General features: G+C 34.9%; 1 protein-coding gene across 3 annotated transcripts in view; it reads left to right on the forward strand.

Annotated features, from left to right (window-relative positions):
• The first annotated feature begins 244 nt into the window (after nucleotides 1-244).
• The window catches only part of LOC143231710 (charged multivesicular body protein 1a-like), a 52,252-nt gene continuing 29,656 nt past the window's right edge, over nucleotides 245-22,840 (forward strand). Inside the window, exons 1-2 of one of the 3 annotated variants that reach the window (XM_076466316.1) lie at nucleotides 245-344; nucleotides 14,266-14,341. In XM_076466316.1, the coding sequence (XP_076322431.1) occupies nucleotides 14,326-14,341 (16 nt within the window). In that variant the 5' untranslated portion in view covers nucleotides 245-344; nucleotides 14,266-14,325. Of the gene's footprint in view, nucleotides 345-12,853; nucleotides 12,940-14,265; nucleotides 14,342-22,840 lie in introns of those variants that run through there. The other 2 variants (XM_076466317.1, XM_076466318.1) reach the window with 2 other exon arrangements.

The following is a 22,840-nucleotide window of genomic DNA, read 5'->3' on the forward strand; positions in this document are numbered from 1 at the left end:
TGCTGCACCAGTGGGACACGCCCTTTATTTTCTTAACTCATTAAATGATCTAAATCCTAATTTAAATCAGCAGTATCCTTTTCACAGCTAGCAACCCCAAGACCTTAATATAATCAGAAAGTTTAAGTAATTTATTGACCATTCTTTCATCTATGCACACCTCACAAAACTTTGAAGATTTGAAATAAAATTGACGCCATTGTTGTTTTTGGATTATTAGAATGTTTTGCTTTATAGTATACAGAGGTCAGTGTATATCACAAGGAAATCAGGTATTTCAGTGTTTTGAAGAGTTAGTATCGGTCGTTGTGAGAGTAATTTTGAAAGTCTAAGTTCCTGCTGAGGTATAATAGTAATACATTTGAAATTATACTAGAATAATATTTTAATTACATTAAGTAATGTGTATTAATTTCTAGCATGTTCTTTTTTGGATTGTTTGGTAAAAATAATGCAAAGTCGCATCCGCAAGTTTACGGAAGTATGAACTGATTCAGTAGTTGAGTTGAATTAATATTTTTGAATTGTATTACTATTAGTGAAAAACTTTACGCAGTAAACGACTACGTAGTAATTAATGTACTGAATTATACTTCATTTAATATAAAATTACTGAACTACGGTTTATTTATATTTATAAGGATAACAATGAACCTATTGGATCATTTAGGCTGTTCTATTCACTAACATAAAATTATTAAAAATAAAATGCCCAATGCCAGTATTCAGATAAATTCAGATATTTATGAAGCCTTACTTTAAACTTCCTAAGAGTAACTGCATCCACCATACCACTTTGCCAAAATTCGTATTTGTGACCCCTGTCATTCATACCGTTACAAAGGAAAAAACACTTTTTTCTCACGAGAGATTTGTTTTAGAAATCATCTCTGGTACTCATTGTTCATGTTTTGATATTGGTTGAAGTTATGAGATTCCTCATGTCATCATAAACTTTCTTGGGTTTCTTGCACTTTAGTGAAGAATGTATTTGGTCTTAACATCATGTGCCTTCAAGATTCTGGCAAGTAACAGTACTAAAACAATAAAAATATTGTTTACATTAGTTTGAATAATAATGTAGTACATTGTAGTAAACAAATATCTTTATTGTTTTAATTCTGATGTCAGGATATTAATGAATACATTATTCCACAACAGCTAGAAATAGTGAATATTCTATATTTTCAAAAGGTATTATAATTACTACTAATAATAATAATATTCAGAATTATTACCGGCACTACCTGATAAACTATTATAGTTCTCTATTACTGTAACGATCTGTATTACTCAACGATCATCTTAAACAGATACTTCTGAAGTTCCTGTTGTCTCCTTCTGATAAAAGACAATCTTTTACACCTCAATGATCATCTTAAACAGATACTTCTGAAGTTCCTGTTGTCTTCTTCTGATAAAAGACAATATTTTACACCTCAATGATCATCTTAAACAGATACTTCTGAAGTTTCTGTTGTCTCCTTCTGATAAAAGACAATCTTTTACACCTCAATGATCATCTTAAACAGATACTTCTGAAGTTCCTGTTGTTTCCTTCTGATAAAAGACAATCTTTTACACCTCAACGATCATCTTAAACAGATACTTCTGAAGTTTCTGTTGTTTCAAAACAACAATCTTTTACACCTCAACGATCATTTTAAACAGATATTTCTGAAGTTTCTGTTGTTTCCTTCTGATAAAAAAGCAGAACTCTAAAATATATCCTTGTTCTTACAAAAGTGAATTACGTCCCACCCAAAAGTGTTTGTTGTCCATGCAATAAAGCCTGTAGTCAAACCTGCAAGTTCATAAAAACCACTGACTTGTTTTCTGACAAGCACAATGAAAACATGTCTGAATAAATCACTTGTGAAACAAAATATTATTTATCTTATACAGTGTAATCACCAGTATGTAGGACATATACAAACACTTCTTATCAATAACCATAACTCTTATGTTAACACTGAAAAAGATTTCCCTGTTACTCAGCACTTTAAACAACCTGGTCATTCTATTGACTGTGTTACTGTCATCAGCATTGAAACAGGATTCAAAACTAAACCAGTTAGAGAAATAAACGTATTGGATTGTTAATATAAACACTGTTTAACTTTTAGTTTAGATCCAGGAATCGGTGATCTTCGTTCATTGGTTTAATCTCTGTCAAGAAAAGAAAACTATATTCTTTGTTTATTTTGTTATGTAATATGAAAGTTGAATTTCTTAAAATGTAATATTTGTTTGATAATTTTTTGTATCTGTTTTTATAAATTGATTAATATAACATATATTTGTCAATCAATCTCCAGGTGTCACCTGTATTTTACTTGAACACCTAAGTATAGTTTTAAATATATTTAGCTATTTCTAAGTTATGTGTCATACCTTTCACATGTACTCTCACCATCAGCTACATTGTACCAAAAATAGTACATAGAGGATAAAACATTTCCTGGAAAACCAGATGACCTTCATGATGTCGCTAAGCTCTTTCTTTGTACATATAGCATTTGTTTGATTACACCACTACTTCAAGTTTGTCCCTGAAGAACAAGGCCCCTTTCAAAAGTGGTCACGTTATTGGTTTTCTGTTTCAGTTATGTTAAGACTCTTTGAACCCACGTGTTTTTCTAATATCATTAATGTTATTATTCCTTACTGTTACAATATTCTAATCAAAAGTTCTGTATTTCTTATGCATTAAAACTTTAAACCTAATGTATCAATTTATATTGTGTCCCAAATATTTGGGAGTAGTGGTTATTGTCTCATGCCATTGTTCAATAATATAAATGGTCTTGCACTTTTGCCTTTGACAGGATCAACAATTTCAATCTGTTTTTTATTTATCAAACAATTACAAATTTCTCTCTTAGTTTATTACATTGTAGTTTCCCATTATTGGTGTCTTCAACTATTACCATTACCACATTACAAAATAACTGTGACAGAAGTTATGGTTTAAATAGGGTAGAGGTTGGCTTGTTTGTAACAACTATTAAATCAATTACAAGTACTATTTTAAATTAGGACTAGACAGTGGTGAGGACTGGAACAAGCTACAGGGAGTAAAACTGAGATGTATAAAAATGGAGAACAGACTGGTTTGGTATGTTGTTAAAACTGAGATGTAATATAAAAATGGAGAACAGACTGGTTTGGTATGTTGTTAAAACTGAGATGTATAAAAATGGAGAACAGACTGGTTTGGTATGTTGTTAAAACAGATGTAATATAAAAATGGAGAACAGACTGGTTTGGTATGTTCTTAAAACTGAGATGTAATATAAAAATGGAGAACAGACTGGTTTGGTATGTTCTTAAAACTGAGATGTAGTATAAAAATGGAGAACAGACTGGTTTGGTATGTTGTTAAAACTGAGATGTATAAAAATGGAGAACAGACTGGTTTGGTATGTTAAAACAGATGTAATATAAAAATGGAGAACAGACTGGTTTGGTATGTTAAAACTGAGATGTAATATAAAAATGGAGAACAGACTGGTTTGGTATGTTCTTAAAACTGAGATGTAATATAAAAATGGAGAACAGACTGGTTTGGTATGTTGTTAAAACTGAGATGTAATATAAAAATGGAGAACAGACTGGTTTGGTATGTTCTTAAAACTGAGATGTAATATAAAAATGGAGAACAGACTGGTTTGGTATGTTGTTAAAACAGATGTAATATAAAAATGGAGAACAGACTGGTTTGGTATGTTCTTAAAACTGAGATGTAGTATAAAAATGGAGAACAGACTGGTTTGGTATGTTGTTAAAACAGATGTAATATAAAAATGGAGAACAGACTGGTTTGGTATGTTGTTAAAACTGAGATGTATAAAAATGGAGAACAGACTGGTTTGGTATGTTAAAACAGATGTAATATAAAAATGGAGAACAGACTGGCTTGGTATGTTAAAACTGAGATGTAATATAAAAATGGAGAACAGACTGGTTTGGTATGTTCTTAAAACTGAGATGTAATATAAAAATGGAGAACAGACTGGCTTGGTATGTTAAAACTGAGATGTAATATAAAAATGGAGAACAGACTGGTTTGGTATGTTCTTAAAACTGAGATGTAATATAAAAATGGAGAACAGACTGGTTTGGTATGTTCTTAAAACTGAGATGTAATATAAAAATGGAGAACAGACTGGTTTGGTATGTTCTTAAAACTGAGATGTAATATAAAAATGGAGAACAGACTGGTTTGGTATGTTCTTAAAACTGAGATGTAGTATAAAAATGGAGAACAGACTGGTTTGGTATGTTGTTAAAACTGAGATGTAGTATAAAAATGGAGAACAGACTGGTTTGGTATGTTGTTAAAACAGATGTAGTATAAAAATGGAGAACAGACTGGTTTGGTATGTTCTTAAAACTGAGATGTAGTATAAAAATGGAGAACAGACTGGTTTGGTATGTTGTTAAAACAGATGTAATATAAAAATGGAGAACAGACTGGTTTGGTATGTTCTTAAAACTGAGATGTAGTATAAAAATGGAGAACAGACTGGTTTGGTATGTTCTTAAAACTGAGATGTAATATAAAAATGGAGAACAGACTGGTTTGGTATGTTCTTAAAACTGAGATGTAGTATAAAAATGGAGAACAGACTGGTTTGGTATGTTGTTAATACTGAGATGTAGTATAAAAATGGAGAACAGACTGGTTTGGTATGTTGTTAAAACAGATGTAGTATAAAAATGGAGAACAGACTGGTTTGGTATGTTGTTAAAACTGAGATGTAGTATAAAAATGGAGAACAGACTGGTTTGGTATGTTGTTAAAACTGAGATGTAGTATAAAAATGGAGAACAGACTGGTTTGGTATGTTGTTAAAACAGATGTAGTATAAAAATGGAGAACAGACTGGTTTGGTATGTTGTTAAAACTGAGATGTAGTATAAAAATGGAGAACAGACTGGTTTGGTATGTTGTTAAAACAGATGTAGTATAAAAATGGAGAACAGACTGGTTTGGTATGTTGTTAAAACTGAGATGTATAAAAATGGAGAACAGACTGGTTTGGTATGTTAAAACAGATGTAATATAAAAATGGAGAACAGACTGGCTTGGTATGTTAAAACTGAGATGTAATATAAAAATGGAGAACAGACTGGTTTGGTATGTTCTTAAAACTGAGATGTAATATAAAAATGGAGAACAGACTGGCTTGGTATGTTAAAACTGAGATGTAATATAAAAATGGAGAACAGACTGGTTTGGTATGTTCTTAAAACTGAGATGTAATATAAAAATGGAGAACAGACTGGTTTGGTATGTTCTTAAAACTGAGATGTAATATAAAAATGGAGAACAGACTGGTTTGGTATGTTCTTAAAACTGAGATGTAATATAAAAATGGAGAACAGACTGGTTTGGTATGTTCTTAAAACTGAGATGTAGTAAAAAATGGAGAACAGACTGGTTTGGTATGTTGTTAAAACTGAGATGTAGTATAAAAAATGGAGAACAGACTGGTTTGGTATGTTGTTAAAACTGAGATGTAGTATAAAAATGGAGAACAGACTGGTTTGGTATGTTGTTAAAACAGATGTAGTATAAAAAATGGAGAACAGACTGGTTTGGTATGTTCTTAAAACTGAGATGTAGTATAAAAATGGAGAACAGACTGGTTTGGTATGTTGTTAAAACAGATGTAGTATAAAAATGGAGAACAGACTGGTTTGGTATGTTCTTAAAACTGAGATGTAGTATAAAAATGGAGAACAGACTGGTTTGGTATGTTGTTAAAACAGATGTACTATAAAAATGGAGAACAGACTGGTTTGGTATGTTCTTAAAACTGAGATGTAGTATAAAAATGGAGAACAGACTGGTTTGGTATGTTCTTAAAACAGATGTAATATAAAAATGGAGAACAGACTGGTTTGGTATGTTCTTAAAACTGAGATGTAGTATAAAAATGGAGAACAGACTGGTTTGGTATGTTGTTAAAACTGAGATGTAGTATAAAAATGGAGAACAGACTGGTTTGGTATGTTGTTAAAACAGATGTAATATAAAAATGGAGAACAGACTGGTTTGGTATGTTGTTAAAACTGAGATGTAGTATAAAAATGGAGAACAGACTGGTTTGGTATGTTGTTAAAACTGAGATGTAGTATAAAAATGGAGAACAGACTGGTTTGGTATGTTGTTAAAACAGATGTAGTATAAAAATGGAGAACAGACTGGTTTGGTATGTTGTTAAAACTGAGATGTAGTATAAAAATGGAGAACAGACTGGTTTGGTATGTTGTTAAAACAGATGTAGTATAAAAATGGAGAACAGACTGGTTTGGTATGTTCTTAAAACTGAGATGTAGTATAAAAATGGAGAACAGACTGGTTTGGTATGTTGTTAAAACAGATGTAATATAAAAATGGAGAACAGACTGGTTTGGTATGTTGTTAAAACTGAGATGTAATATAAAAATGGAGAACAGACTGGTTTGGTATGTTTCAGTCAACAGTGGGGTGGTTGTAATTTGTTTTCATTTAACTTTTTTTTTTGTACTTTTTCTTTATTAATATAATAAATTTTTAACTGAGAATTTTAAACTTTTTGGTAGAAATACCTTATTGGAAATAACAATGGACCATTTGGTAATTGTTTAGCAGGACACTGAAAACAATGGATGGAGGGAAGACTATTTTCTTTTGTTATATTATTGTTAGATAGAAGGCATAGAATGCCTAAAAGGTGTAAATTATTCATATGACATTCCATGAAGTGTTATTAGGTCAGTAAGAAAATGTTTTGAAAGATAGTCGGGAAGATAAAGTGAGACTATTTCAAGTTAATGAACCAGTCAGTATGTTAACTATTATGGTTATTTTGTACAAGTAAGGTGATTTTTTTATATTAGTTGTTGTAATATGTAATATAGACATAGCAAACTTACGGTAGTGTTCACATTTGTAAACACATTAGAGAAAATTGTTGTGTTGACTGGATGTTGAATTATTTTCATAGTATAATTTAAAAGAACCCACCAGTGAAAGAATTATGCTACAATAATATGTATAGAGTTGTAATGTATATGTTACAACACTTTTCAGTTTGTTTAGTACACAAATAGGGACTTCTCTATAAAAACAAACTGTTGGAATACCTGCATTTGATCCTGTGTGGTTGTACATGCACGCCTGCCTGCAAAGATAAAGTACAAATTTTAATTTCAAGAATTATTTTAAGAACATTGTCAGTTCTTCTCTCAAATGCCTATAAAGTACTGGCCTCAACTTCTGCTGTTGACAATTCTTTTCAGAATTATATTATTCTGTTAGAAAAACAGTTTTGTTTTTTAAATCTGGAGCTTAGCCATCTTTTTTTTCAATTCTTAAATTTGTGTCCACTTGTTCTGTTTAGGATACATCAATTAAAGAGACAAAGAGGATGTTTTTTATTCTACTGATTCCCAGATAATTTGTAATCTTACTAATTAATCTTACTTAACAAAAAGAGTAATAAATTTAGTGCTACCTAAAAGTGTGAAGCAGAAAATCAATTTAAGAAGTTTAAATTAGTATATGGAACTGTAGGAAAGAAAATATTTATTTAAAAAGAAGTTATTAAATCAAGGTACTTATCAGAAACAGCTGGGTGACAATTTAGAAAACAGCGAGATGTTTTTAAAACTATATTAAGAGCAAGAAAGAGAATTGGATTCTCAAGGACTTTAATAGAAAAGTTTTTGTTGGAGACTGTAAGCTGGCTTAATTTTGAAACAAGGACTTTAATAGAAAAGTTTTTGTTGAAGACTGTAAGCTGGCTTAATTTTGAAACAAGTTCATCTCTTCTGCTTCTACAATATTAACAATATTTTTGACTCTTGACATTCTATGGGAAATGATATTAAAGGAAGTCAGAGAGCAGATAGGCAAGCTTTGCTCTTTTGTTTTTTAAATTTGTGACAAGGCAGTAAATGATGGACAGATGTAGAGTTCAGAAGTCAACAGCTTCTCCTGATGTTCCCCGTATTTCTCTTGAACATACCAACTCTGTTCAGAAGTCAACAGCTTCTCCTGATGTTCCCCATATTTCTCTTGAACATACCAACTCTGTTCAGAAGTCAACAGCTTTTTTTCATCATGGCTTTTTCAGATTCAATTCACATGTTTTCTGTTTTCTCTATTTCCCCATTTTCTAAAAGTCCTCTTACTTCTTTGTTATATGATACTCTCTACTCTCAGTATTTTGTTTCTCCTTCTCTGATTATTAGGGTTTATAAAATGTATTTTGTCTCTTGGGTAGTTGAGAGTGCTATCACACCTAACCCTCCATGGGCTTTGGATCAGTTTGCTTTAGCCTACCATCAGCTGAATTTTTGTTTGTTGATTCTCAACAGGTGGAATTGACTATGCTTCTATGGTGAATGAATTCTGATCATACTATTTATTTATCCCAACCTAAATTTTCTCATCTTCATCTTACCCTATTGACCCTACAGTACTTTTCTACTAGGCATTCTACCGAGATCCTCAGGGTTTCATTTACAGGGTAGCTTTTCCATAATTGCATACATGTTGACATGCTTGTCTTCTTCAGCTCTGGGGTCCCCTGCTGGTACAGTGGTAAGTCTATGGATTTACAATGCTAAAACAGAGGTTTGATTCCTCTTGGTGGACTCAGCAAATAGCCTGATGTAGCTTTGCTATAAGAAGACATACTCTTCAGCTTTGGAAAGGAACACTTTTGTTTCAAGTTTGTTTACCATGTATATATCTCTGGCACTTGCATATTTTCAGAAATATTCCCAAGACTTTGGAATCCTGTGTTGAGTCAGTGAGACAGCAATTGCTCTTTTCATATTTGATTGATTGTTTGTCTCATCCAGAGACTAATCCAGCCCCTTTTACTGTTTCCTGTTTTGGTCCTTACCAGCTCTTACCAATTCTTACTATCAGGGGCTTTTCCTCATCACATTATTCAATGCAAATGAACATAATGGGGGCTCTCTTGACTGATTTTGTTCCCCTGTTGCAATTTTTCTCTCCAGATCTGTGGGTTATTTGGTTGTTATTTGAGGGGCTTGCTACCTTCTTCCTTCCTTCTTCTTTCATTGTTTCAGGCACCCATTGCCTTAGGATCCTACCACCAGTCAACATCTGTCAAAAGCAGTACCAAATCTTTGCTCTCAAAAACCCATTAAACCTGTAATTCATAAATACCAGGTTTTTATTCCAGGCTGTTTTTGTAGTAACTAAGAAAACCAGAGACTGGTAATCTGCAATCCATTTGTGCTGCTTCAGTCATGTTTTGGTTCTCTCATGCTTTACCATGGAGTCTTTTTGCACTCTCAGGTGGGCTTTTCCTCCAGGTTTATGGATACTTATCTGCATATTTGAATATGTTATCTGTCCAATCACTAGCTTTCATTTTTTACTTATGGAGTGATTTTTCAGTTTCTCACCCTGCCCTTCAAGCTTGCTTCAGCCATATATGTCTTTTGTCAAGTAGTTAAAGCTTTTACCCAACACATCCTTGCTTAAAAGTTGCTCTTAAACCATTACATGGAACACTGGCTTCTGTTAGCTTGTTACAAAGGGGAGTCAACCCATTACATTTGTCTCCTGCTTCTGGAAGCAGCTTTTGTAGGTTGTTTACTCAAGAATTATGTTGGAGTAGTCATTTCTTATATCTACCCAATATCTTTTGTAGGTTGTTTAATCAAGAATCATGTTGGAGTAGTCATTTCTTATACCTACCCAATATCTTTTGTAGGTTGTTTAATCAAGAATCATGTTGGAGTAGTCATTTCTCATACACACCCAATATCTTTTGTAGGTTGTTTAATCAAGAATCATGTTGGAGTAGTCATTTCTCATACACACCCAATATTTTTTGTAGGTTGTTTGATCAAGAATCATGTTGGAGTAGTCATTTCTTATACCTTCCCAATATCTTTTCCACTTGGGTGTCTATTTTAATAATCATCTTAAGCTCAAGCTTTTCCTTTTTGACTCCATTTGATGGAACATTCAGTCATACATTCACTTAATGCTCTCTATTATTGTTTGCAAGGCTGTATTGCTTTTTTGGTATATAATCTTCTTAGGAAACCCTTATCCCCTTGGGTTGAGTGTATACGAGGTCTCTTCAGTGGGTACTGCATTGCCATTGTATCCATTATAGGCTTCCATTTTCATTCTTCCTTCTTTTGTGAATGATCTGATCTGCATTAGTGGGTGGACAGGGTTCACACATCCACAGGTGTTGTACTTCCTCATCCAGATTTTCATATCCTCACTGCTGCTTTTTTCCAAGAGTGGGGAACATGCATCAATCAGCAGGAATCTTCAGGTCTGTGGTCCCTGGCTGAGAGATTGTACTTACCAACATCTTGGAGCTTCTGCCTGTACATTGTGCTTTGGGTCATTTTCTTCATCTTGCCAAAATCATCTAGTCATTGTACATTCTGACAATTCTACAATACCAGCTAATATCAGACACAAAGGTGGTTCCTGTTTTCTTGTTCCCTTTTTGGCCTATATGCTCATGAATCATTTCCTTGTATAGCATGTTCTGGGTGCATTCAATTTGGTTATGAATCATCTCTCCTGCCCCAACAATGTTTATCTTGTGGAATGATCTTTTGGTCCTCTCATTTTCTAGTGGCTATTAGGGTACTCCTCACCTAGGTGCATTTGCCACATTCCCCAGTACCAAGCTACCTCAGTTTTGATCATCAGCTCCTCATCTACTTCCACTGGGTGTCAATGTGTTCAATCAGGATCAGACCAGCAAATGCTTCTCTGTCTTATCCTTCCATCTCTCTTCTTACCAAGGTAATTTATATGTCAGGTCCTTGTGACTGCTCCTTACCAGGTAGCACAACCATGGTTTCTACAGGCGCTTCAACTCTGTTTTTGCCTTACCATTACCTCTTCCTTTTACTTTAACCTTGGTCACTGATATTTCGTCCAACCAATCATATTCTTTATATTCAAGCCTGGTTTTTATCTGGTCCTTGGCGAGGAGATCTGGATTATCCTGGTCAGTTGTTTTGTTTTAAGCTTGTTTCATTCACTCTTCCACTACGGATATTTACCAGTGTGAGTGAAATGTTTTTTCTGCCATTTGTTTTTGGGTCAGGGGTATTTTGCTCAACCAACTCTTTCTTTTCTAATGGATTTCCTTACTTGGCTGTTTGATCATGGGTTATTGGGCTATTTTATCCTATATTTTTTGTTTTTCCAACTAACTTTATGTTTTACTTATCTTACCTTCTCCGTGTTGTGTTTCTTGTGGATTCATCATTCTTCTCAGCATGCAGTCCTTCTTAATTATGATGTTAATGTGGTTCTTCACTGCCTGCAGTCCTTCTTGATTATGATGTTAATGTGGTTCTTCACTGCCTGCAGTCCTTCTTGATTATGATGTTAATGTGGTTCTTCACTGCCTTACTTTGCCTCCATTTTGATTCCTCTGAACTCTCCACCACATTTCTACCCTTTTTTCTTCCAGTGGAGTACCAGAATCCTTACCACTTTTCAGTTTCAAACTACTGGAATGATGGACCATGGAGGTATCCTAATGAATGTGGTAATGATATACAATACAAAATGAATCCATTCAGTTGACAGTAGGGCAGTGATGTTCTGTTGGTGTTGATGATGAGATATTCTCCAATCTGATGCTTCATCTTTGAATAATGAGGGAATGTTGCAACTTTAGAGTGAAATGTAAAAGTTGTAGTTAACTCCAGCATAAAGGATCCCTTATCCTACCCCATCATGGATGCTGGTCCCCACTAGCTGGCTTTTGGATTCAGAACTGGACCAATAAACATAAGTACTCACACATGTATACAGTTGTATTAAAGGTGTGTCTGTCCATTCATTTGGACTCTTATTCACTACAACCACATTGTGAGTCATGGTGGAGGAACTTTCAAGTATTTGTGTGGTTCTTCCTCTTACACTATCCCTCAGAGATTTGTATATGCTGAAGATGTTAAATGCTTAGGGGTGGTGGTTCCTGTTTGATTTGTTTGAATCTTTTACTATATAGGTACATCTTTAATTTTGTTATTTTGCTATTATATTATCTGCCCTGTTTACAGATAGTTAGGTTTAATATATCTTTCTGATCTGCTGAACTTGAGGTGAAGACAGTATGATCATCTCTCATTTCCCTACCTGCCAGCTGGGTTTTGGATTGCAGTTGACTTGCTGCCCATACAATCATATTTCCTACCCTCACATGTTGGTTTTTAGTGGCTGGGTTTTGGTTTGTGGTTTATTTACCAATGGTTTGATCCTCATATTACCCTTGCAAGGATGCTGGTCTCTGTTGGCTGGATTTTGGATGCAGTTGACTTGCCACTTATAGCCTGTCTTGTCCTAGCCACTCTACACATTATGGTCATCTAGGAATTGAGCTTGTTATAAATATTTATCACTTCCTTTTGGTGTGTTCTTCCAATTTTTGGCCATGTCTGGGTCACCTATTTTGATACTGTGTGAAGAGTGTATCTGGTACAGAAGTGGTGAGGTCTACTCTGTATTTTCCTCTAATGTGAGGATCTTCTCTTCAAGAGATTTTTGGACATTTTTAAAGAATTTTTTTTTCTTTACCTTGCAATAGTCCAACCACCTATTTAATGTGGGATTATAGCTATTTATGCGAGATGAGGTAATGTATCATATCAGAAGTTATATCTTTCCTTTACTGAAAATACATTTCCAATAGATAGTTACCTCTACAAAAAAATGGGTGCTTCTATTACCTGACGAAACTCAAAGTGAGAGTTTGGTGATAATGTACTGTATCAGAAGTTATAATTTTACCTCAAAGAAAATATATTTCTGGTAGGTACTTGTCTTCGATGAAAAACTGGGGCTTCCATTTCTGCCCAAACTCAGAAGTGATAGTTTGGTGGAACTGAATGGAGAGAATCACACTAAACAAGGTGTTGTACTTTTATTTGTAGAGGGTTTTCACATGATGATTTACATATGAGACACAGTTGAACCATGTTCATTGTAGGGCATGTGGGAACTCAAAGTCTGTAACATGCAAAATAAATTATTGCAAAATGAGGGCAGTACTGAATGAGAGTAGCTATTATGCGAGAGGAAGTAACTGACTGTAGGAAATACATTTTTGGTATATGAAAATTATAGCTTTCATTACACACTGCAACTTTTACAGTAAGCAAGAATATTTTAAACAAGTATCACTGATGCAGTTATTTTGAAATACACACATTGTAATGAGAGATAAAGTTTTAGTATTCAAATCAACCTTGTTAACCAAATTTCATAAAACATTAAACAAACATAATAAATAATAGCTTTAAAAAATCATGGAATTTGTTTCAGTATTTCTATTATTTTGTAGGTTGCAAGTTTTCCAAAATTTTATTGTGATATACTGTTTCAAATAGAAAACAACAACAAAAAACACACACGTTAAAATACTTATTTTCCCTGAGTACTTAATTATTTTATTTTATATAATTAGTTATTTCAACTTGAGTGACATTTATGAACACATTTTTAGGGGTATTTTATTTTGCTATTTACAATAGCCACTGCTTCCAATTAAAAGTCTTAAAAGATATGGCAAGAACTGAGAAAGATTTAATGAACTTGGACTTCATCTTTCATAATGACATTGTTTACTTGTGTAAGATAGGTAACAGTAGTTTGGTCAACAGTACTCCTGTTGGAAATAAATTATATGTGTATTTAACAAATATGACTTCCCTTAATAAATTATATACTAATTTGTTTGAATACAATAAACTTCAAAGTAGTATTAAACGAACAAGAATTTGAGTCTTTGAAACATCTTATCTTGTCATTGGTATAGTTGAACAAAATGAAGTATAAATGGACCTTACAAAATTTAAAATTTCCACTTTAATGATGTACTTAATCTTTGTTTGAACAATATGTTTCACTATAAATTAATGAGTTTGTTATTTTAATTGTTGTAGACACTTAAAGGTAATAATGACTGAAAATTTAGTAAAAACTTGCATAACCATCAAAAATGTAGCAGAGTACACCAAAGAGGATCAACAATTATAGAGTTTCTGCACTTTAAAAGATATTGATTGTTTAAATTATATTGATTGTTTAAATAATATTGATTGTTTAAAAGATATTGATTGACAATATTCAAATCCTGGGTAATATTCTTTGTTACATTAAGTTGTGTAAAAATTAGCTGAAAGATGACAATATAAGTGTTTTATTAACTGTTTAATTTCTTATGTTTTGTTCATTAGTTCAAATAAGTTGATTTGCTGTAGATCGAAGAGCAGTCTTGTTCTCTGAAATCATTCAGTATGCCATCGATGGAAGGTGAGGATCAGTCATACAAGTACTTTCATTTTCAGTCATAAGTATTTTTTAAATATAGTCAAGTTGAAAGTTATTTTAATCAGGTGAAAACCAGAACTTTGTGTTGTCACCCAAAATGTTTGGGAAACAAAGTAAAGGAGCCCTAATTTGATTTAAATGTAAGAATGGCTAACTTTATAAAGATCTTATTATAAACAGATTTTTATATATGTAAACCGACTTGTAGAGAAAAATATATATGTAAAAATGGCTGGTATGGGTTGAGAAATGATTTTTATGTAGAGGAGCGAACAACGTTTCAACCTTCTTCAGTAATCGTCAGGTTCACAAAGAAAGAAAGAGGTAACTGACCGATAGCTGACCACATGTTTAAAGGTGGTTGTGTAACTTAGTGTAGGAATGTAGAGGGCATGCTTAGATGTTTTATTATATTTAATAATATAGGTATAAAGGTGTTCCTTTGTATTGGTTTATTTTGGGCATGAGTTGTTGTATAAATAAGGCTTCTTTAATGTTGCGTTTGTTTATGCTTGTTTCTTTATTTAGTATTTGAGTGTTTTCTATGGTTATGTTGTGTTTATTTGACTTGCAGTGTTCGAAAACGTGTGAAGGAGACTTTTTATGTTCTTTGAATCTGGTTTCCATTTTTCTACTTGTTTCTCCAATATAGAAGTTGTGGCAGTTATCACATTGTATTTTATAAATAATGTTGATATGATGTTTGTCAGTGTAGTTTTTACATAGTATAGACATCAGTTTTGTGCCTGGTTTTTGAATAAATTTGGTATTAACTGGAATGTCATATTTTGTTACTAGTTTTTGCCAAAAGTTGGTTGTTTATCAATAAGTTTCCTCTGTATTTATAAATACTGTTTATTTCTAGTATTTCATCAAAGCATTTTATTATGTATATTTAGTCATCTTCTTTAAGTATTGTTTGATTAACATTTTGACTTTTGTATATTTTTAAGTTATGTTCAAATATTCTTCTTAATAGATCCTTACAGATTGAAAGTTAAAGTAACTGATTTTCAAAGATGTGTTCATACTTGGTTAATTCTGTAAGTTATTAACTGTGATGGTAAAGCAAGTGAATTTTATTATGAATTTCAAGGTCTTTTGACTGTCTTACTGGTTTGGGTTTTGTTAGCATTTTGAAGTGAAAAGTAAGTTTTAGTTTGGGCATTTCCAAAATTTAAATCTTTACTGGTAAAATATCCGTTATTATAGAATTGTAGGTGGTGTTTCTTTTACTGGTAAAATATTCAAGTTATTATAGAACTGTAGGTGTGCTCTTTACTGGTAAAATATCCGCCATTATAGAACTGTAGGTGGTGTTTCTTTTACTGGTAAAATATTAAAGCCATTATAGAACTGTAGGTGATGTTTCTTTCACTGGTAAAATATCCGCCATTATAGAACTGTAGGTGGTGCTCTTTTACTGGTAAAATATTAAAGCCATTATAGAACTGTAGGTGATGCTTCACTGGCAAAATATCCGCCATTATAGAACTGTAGGTGGTGCTCTTTCACTGGTAAAATATTAAAGCCATTATAGAACTGTAGGTGGTGCTCTTTCACTGGTAAAATATCCGCCATTATAGAACTGTAGGTGGTGCTCTTTCACTGGCAAAATATTAAAGCCATTATAGAACTGTAGGTGGTGTGCTCTTTCACTGGCAAAATATCCGCCATTATAGAACTGTAGGTGGTGTTTCTCTTTTACTGGTAAAAATAAAAATCCGCCATTATAGAACTGTAGGTGATGCTCTTTCACTGGCAAAATATCCGCCATTATAGAACTGTAGGTGGTGCTCTTTACTGGTAAAATATTAAAGCCATTATAGAACTGTAGGTGGTGCTCTTTCACTGGCAAAATATCCGCCATTATAGAACTGTAGGTGGTGCTCTTTTACTGGTAAAATATCCGCCATTATAGAACTGTAGGTGGTGCTCTTTACTGGTAAAATATCCGCCATTATAGAACTGTAGGTGGTGCTTTCTTTTACTGGCAAAATATCCGCCATTATAGAACTGTAGGTGGTGCTCTCTCTTTACCTGGCAAAATATCCGCCATTATAGAACTGCAGGTGGTGCTCTTTTACCGGCAAAATATCCGCCATTATAGAACTGTAGGTGGTGCTCTTTCACTGGCAAAAAAATATCCGCCTTATAGAACTGTAGGTGGTGCTCTTTCACTGGTAAAATATCCGCCATTATAGAACTGAAGGTGGTGCTCTTTCACTGGTAAAATATCCGCCATTATAGAACTGTAGGTGGTGCTCTTTCACCGGCAAAATATCCGCCATTATAGAACTGTAGGTGGTGCTCTTTCACCGGTAAAAATATCCGCCATTATAGAACTGTAGGTGGTGCTCTTTCACTGGCAAAATATCCGCCATTATAGAACTGTAGGTGGTGCTCTTTCACCGGTAAAATATCCGCCATTATAGAACTGTAGGTGGTGCTCTTTCACCGGTAAAATATCCGCCATTATAGAACTGTAGGTGGTGCTCTTTCACCGGTAAAATATCCGCCATTATAGAACTGTAGGTGGGTGCTCTTTCACTGGCAAAATATCCGCCATTATAGAACTGTAGGTGGTGCTCTTTCACTGGTAAAATATCCGCCATTATAGAACTGTAGGTGGTGTTTCTTTTACCGGTAAAATATCCGCCATTATAGAACTGTAGGTGGTGCTCTTTCACTGGCAAAATATCCGCCATTATAGAATAGAACTGTAGGTGGTGCTCTTTTACTGGTAAAAATATCCGCCATTATAGAACTGTAGGTGGTGCTCTTTCACTGGCAAAATATTAAAGCCATTATAGAACTGTAGGTGGTGCTCTTTCACTGGCAAAATATCCGCCAAAATATCCGCCATTATAGAACTGTAGGTGGTGTTTCTTTTACTGGCAAAATATCCGCCATTATAGAACTGTAGGTGGTGCTCTTTCACTGGTAAAATATCCGCCATTATAGAACTGTAGGTGGTGTTTCTTTTACTGGCAAAATATCCGCCATTATAGAACTGTAGGTGGTGCTCTTTCACTGGGCTGGTAAAATATCCGCCATTATAGAACTGTAGGTGGTGCTCTTTCACCGGCAAAATATCCGCCATTATAGAACTGTAGGTGGTGTTTCTTTCACTGGTAAAATATCCGCCATTATAGAACTGTAGGTGGTGCTCTTTCACTGGCAAAATATCCGCCATTATAGAACTGTAGGTGGTGCTCTTTCACTGGTAAAATATCCGCCATTATAGAACTGTAGGTGGTGCTCTTTCACTGGCAAAATATCCGCCATTATAGAACTGTAGGTGGTGCTCTTTTACTGGTAAAATATCCGCCATTATAGAACTGTAGGTGGTGCTCTTTCACTGGTAAAATATCCGCCATTATAGAACTGTAGGTGGTGCTCTTTCACTGGCAAAATATCCGCCATTATAGAACTGTAGGTGGTGTTTCTTTTACTGGCAAAATATCCGCCATTATAGAACTGTAGGTGGTGCTCTTTTACTGGTAAAATATCCGCCATTATAGAACTGTAGGTGGTGCTCTTTTACCGGTAAAATATCCGCCATTATAGAACTGTAGGTGGTGTTTCTTTCACTGGCAAAATATCCGCCATTATAGAACTGTAGGTGGTGTTTCTTTCACTGGCAAAATATCCGCCATTATAGAACTGTAGGTGATGCTCTTTCACCGGTATCCGCCAAAAATATTAAAGCCATTATAGAACTGTAGGTGGTGCTCTTTCACCGGCAAAATATCCGCCATTATAGAACTGTAGGTGATGCTCTTTCACTGGTAAAATATCCGCCATTATAGAACTGTAGGTGGTGCTCTTTCACTGGCAAAATATCCGCCATTATAGAACTGTAGGTGGTGTTTCTTTCACTGGTAAAATATTAAAGCCATTATAGAACTGTAGGTGATGCTCTTTCACCGGTAAAATATCCGCCATTATAGAACTGTAGGTGGTGCTCTTTCACTGGGTAAAATATCCGCCATTATAGAACTGTAGGTGGTGCTCTTTCACCGGCAAAATATAAAGCCATTATAGAACTGTAGGTGGTGCTCTTTCACCGGCAAAATATCCGCCATTATAGAACTGTAGGTGGTGTTTCTTTTACCGGTAAAATATTAAAGCCATTATAGAACTGTAGGTGGTGCTCTTTTACTGGCAAAATATTAAAGCCATTATAGAACTGAAGGTGGTGCTCTTTCACCGGTAAAATATCCGCCATTATAGAACTGTAGGTGGTGCTCTTTCACTGGTAAAATATCCGCCATTATAGAACTGTAGGTGGTGCTCTTTCACTGGTAAAATATTAAAGCCATTATAGAACTGTAGGTGGTGCTCTTTCACTGGCAAAATATCCGCCATTATAGAACTGTAGGTGGTGCTCTTTCACTGGCAAAATATCCGCCATTATAGAACTGAGGTGTTTCTTTTACTGGTAAAATATTAAAGCCATTATAGAACTGTAGGTGGTGTTTCTTTTACTGGTAAAATATCCGCCATTATAGAACTGTAGGTGGTGTTTCTTTTACTGGTAAAATATCCGCCATTATAGAACTGTAGGTGGTGTTTCTTTCACTGGCAAAATATCCGTTATAGAACTGAAGGTGGTGTTTCTTTTACTGGCAAAATATCCGCCATTATAGAACTGTAGGTGGTGCTCTTTCACTGGCAAAATATCCGCCATTATAGAACTGAAGGTGGTGCTCTTTCACTGGTAAAATATTAAAGCCATTATAGAACTGTAGGTGATGCTCTTTCACCGGCAAAATATCCGCCATTATAGAACTGTAGGTGGTGCTCTTTCACTGGCAAAATATCCGCCATTATAGAACTGTAGGTGGTGCTCTTTTACTGGTAAAATATTAAAGCCATTATAGAACTGTAGGTGTTGCTCTTTACCGGCAAAATATCCGCCATTATAGAACTGTAGGTGGTGCTCTTTCACTGGCAAAATATCCGCCATTATAGAACTGTAGGTGGTGTTTCTTTTACTGGTAAAATATAAAGCCATTATAGAACTGTAGGTGGTGCTCTTTCACTGGCAAAATATTCCGCCATTATAGAACTGTAGGTGGTGCTCTTTTACCGGTAAAATATTCAAAAAGCCATTATAGAACTGTAGGTGGTGCTCTTTCACTGGCAAAAAATATAAAGCCATTATAGAACTGTAGGTGATGCTCTTTTACTGGTAAAATATCCGCCATTATAGAACTGTAGGTGGTGCTCTTTTACTGGCAAAATATCCGCCATTATAGAACTGTAGGCGATGCTCTTTCACCGGCAAAAATATCAAAGCCATTATAGAACTGTAGGTGGTGCTCTTTCACCGGCAAAATATCCAAGTTATTATAGAACTGTAGGTGGTGTTTCTTTCACTGGTAAAATCATTAAAGCCATTATAGAACTGTAGGTGGTTCTTTTACTGGCAAAACATTAAAGCCATTATAGAACTGTAGGTGGTGTTTCTTTCACTGGCAAAATATTAAAGCCATTATAGAACTGTAGGTGGTGCTCTTTCACCGGTAAAATATTAAAGCCATTATAGAACTGTAGGTGGTGCTCTTTCACCGGCAAAATATTAAAGCCATTATAGAACTGTAGGTGATTTCTCTTTCACTGGCAAAATATCCGCCATTATAGAACTGTAGGTGGTGCTCTTTTACTGGCAAAATATCCGCCATTATAGAACTGTAGGTGGCGGCTCTTTCACTGGGCAAAATATAAAGCCATTATAGAACTGTAGGTGGTGCTCTTTCACCGGCAAAATATCCGCCATTATAGAACTGTAGGTGGTGTGCTCTTTCACCGGCAAAATATCCGCCATTATAGAACTGTAGGTGATGCTCTTTACTGGCAAAATATAAAGCCATTATAGAACTGTAGGTGGTGCTCTTTCACCGGCAAAATATCCGCCATTATAGAACTGAAGGCAGTGCTCTTTCACTGGCAAAATATTAAAGCCATTATAGAACTGTAGGTGGTGGTGCTCTTTCACTGGCAAAATATTAAAGCCATTATAGAACTGTAGGTGATGCTCTTTTTTACCGGTAAAATATTAAAGCCATTATAGAACTGAAGGTGGTGTTTCTTTCACTGGCAAAATATCCGCCATTATAGAACTGTAGGTGGTGCTCTTTCACTGGCAAAATATCCGCCATTATAGAACTGAAGGTGGCGTTTCTTTCACCGGCAAAATATCCGCCATTATAGAACTGAAGGTGGTGCTCTTTCACTGGCAAAATATTAAAGCCATTATAGAACTGTAGGTGGTGATTCTTTCACTGGCAAAATATTAAAGCCATTATAGAACTGTAGGTGGTGCTCTTTCACTGGCAAAATATCCGCCATTATAGAACTGTAGGTGGTGCTCTTTCACCGGCAAAACATTAAAGCCATTATAGAACTGTAGGTGGTGCTCTTTCACCGGCAAAATATCCGCCATTATAGAACTGAAGGTGGTGTGCTCTTTTACTGGCAAAATATTAAAGCCATTATAGAACTGTAGGTGGTGCTCTTTCACCGGTAAAATATTAAAGCCATTATAGAACTGTAGGTGGTGCTCTTTCACTGGCAAAATATTTCCGCCATTATAGAACTGAAGGTGGTGCTCTTTACCGGTAAAATATAAAGCCATTATAGAACTGTAGGTGATGCTCTTTCACTGGCAAAATATTAAAGCCATTATAGAACTGTAGGTGATGCTCTTTCACCGGTAAAATATCCGCCATTATAGAACTGTAGGTGGTGCTCTTTCACCGGCAAAATATCCGCCATTATAGAACTGTAGGTGGTGCTCTTTCACCGGTAAAACATTAAAGCCATTATAGAACTGTAGGTGGTGTTTCTTTCACCGGCAAAATATCCGCCATTATAGAACTGAAGGTGGTGCTCTTTCACTGGTAAAATATTAAAGCCATTATAGAACTGTAGGTGGTGTTTCTCTTTCACTGGCAAAATATTAAAGCCATTATAGAACTGTAGGTGGTGCTCTTTCACCGGCAAAATATCCGCCATTATAGAACTGTAGGTGGTGTTTCTTTTACCGGCAAAATATTAAAGCCATTATAGAACTGTAGGTGGTGTTTCTTTCACTGGCAAAATATCCGCCATTATAGAACTGTAGGTGATATTCTTTTACTGGTAAAATATCCGCCATTATAGAACTGTAGGTGGTGTTTCTTTTACTGGCAAAATATCCGCCATTATAGAACTGAAGGTGGTGCTCTTTCACCGGTAAAATATTAAAGCCATTATAGAACTGTAGGTGGTGCTCTTTCACTGGCAAAATATCCGCCATTATAGAACTGTAGGTGGTGCTCTTTTACCGGCAAAATATCCGCCATTATAGAACTGTAGGTGGTGTTTCTTTCACTGGCAAAATATCCGCCATTATAGAACTGTAGGTGGTGTTTCTTTTTACTGGTAAAATATCCGCCATTATAGAACTGTAGGTGGTGCTCTTTTACTGGCAAAATATCCGCCATTATAGAACTGAAGGTGGTGTTTCTTTCACCGGCAAAATATTAAAGCCATTATAGAACTGTAGGTGGTGCTCTTTCACTGGCAAAACATTAAAGCCATTATAGAACTGAAGGTGGTGTTTCTTTTACCGGTAAAATATTAAAGCCATTATAGAACTGTAGGTGGTGCTCTTTCACCGGCAAAATATCCGCCATTATAGAACTGTAGGTGGTGCTCTTTCACCGGCAAAATATCCGCCATTATAGAACTGTAGGTGGTGCTCTTTCACTGGTAAAATATCCGCCATTATAGAACTGTAGGTGGTGTTTCTTTCACTGGCAAAATATTAAAGCCATTATAGAACTGTAGGTGGTGTTTCTTTCACCGGTAAAATATTAAAGCCATTATAGAACTGTAGGTGGTGTTTCTTTCACTGGTAAAATATCCGCCATTATAGAACTGAAGGTGGTGTTTCACTGGCAAAATATTAAAGCCATTATAGAACTGTAGGTGGTGTTTTTCACTGGTAAAATATTAAAGCCATTATAGAACTGTAGGTGGTGCTCTTTCACTGGTAAAATATTAAAGCCATTATAGAACTGAAGGTGGTGTTTCTTTCACTGGTAAAATATCCGTTATAGAACTGAAGGCGGTGCTCTTTCACTGGCAAAATATCCGCCATTATAGAACTGTAGGTGATGCTCTTTCACTGGCAAAATATCCGCCATTATAGAACTGTAGGTGGTGTTTCTTTCACTGGTAAAATATCCGCCATTATAGAACTGTAGGTGGTGTTTCTTTTACCGGTAAAATATTAAAGCCATTATAGAACTGTAGGTGGTGTTTCTTTCACCGGTAAAATATTAAAGCCATTATAGAACTGTAGGTGGTGTTTCTTTCACTGGTAAAATATCCGCCATTATAGAACTGTAGGTGGTGTTTCTTTTACCGGCAAAATATCCGCCATTATAGAACTGTAGGTGATGCTCTTTCACTGGCAAAATATCCGCC

This window comes from Tachypleus tridentatus, chromosome 11 (genome assembly GCF_004210375.1).
Source record: "Tachypleus tridentatus isolate NWPU-2018 chromosome 11, ASM421037v1, whole genome shotgun sequence".
NCBI lineage: Eukaryota > Metazoa > Arthropoda > Merostomata > Xiphosura > Limulidae > Tachypleus > Tachypleus tridentatus.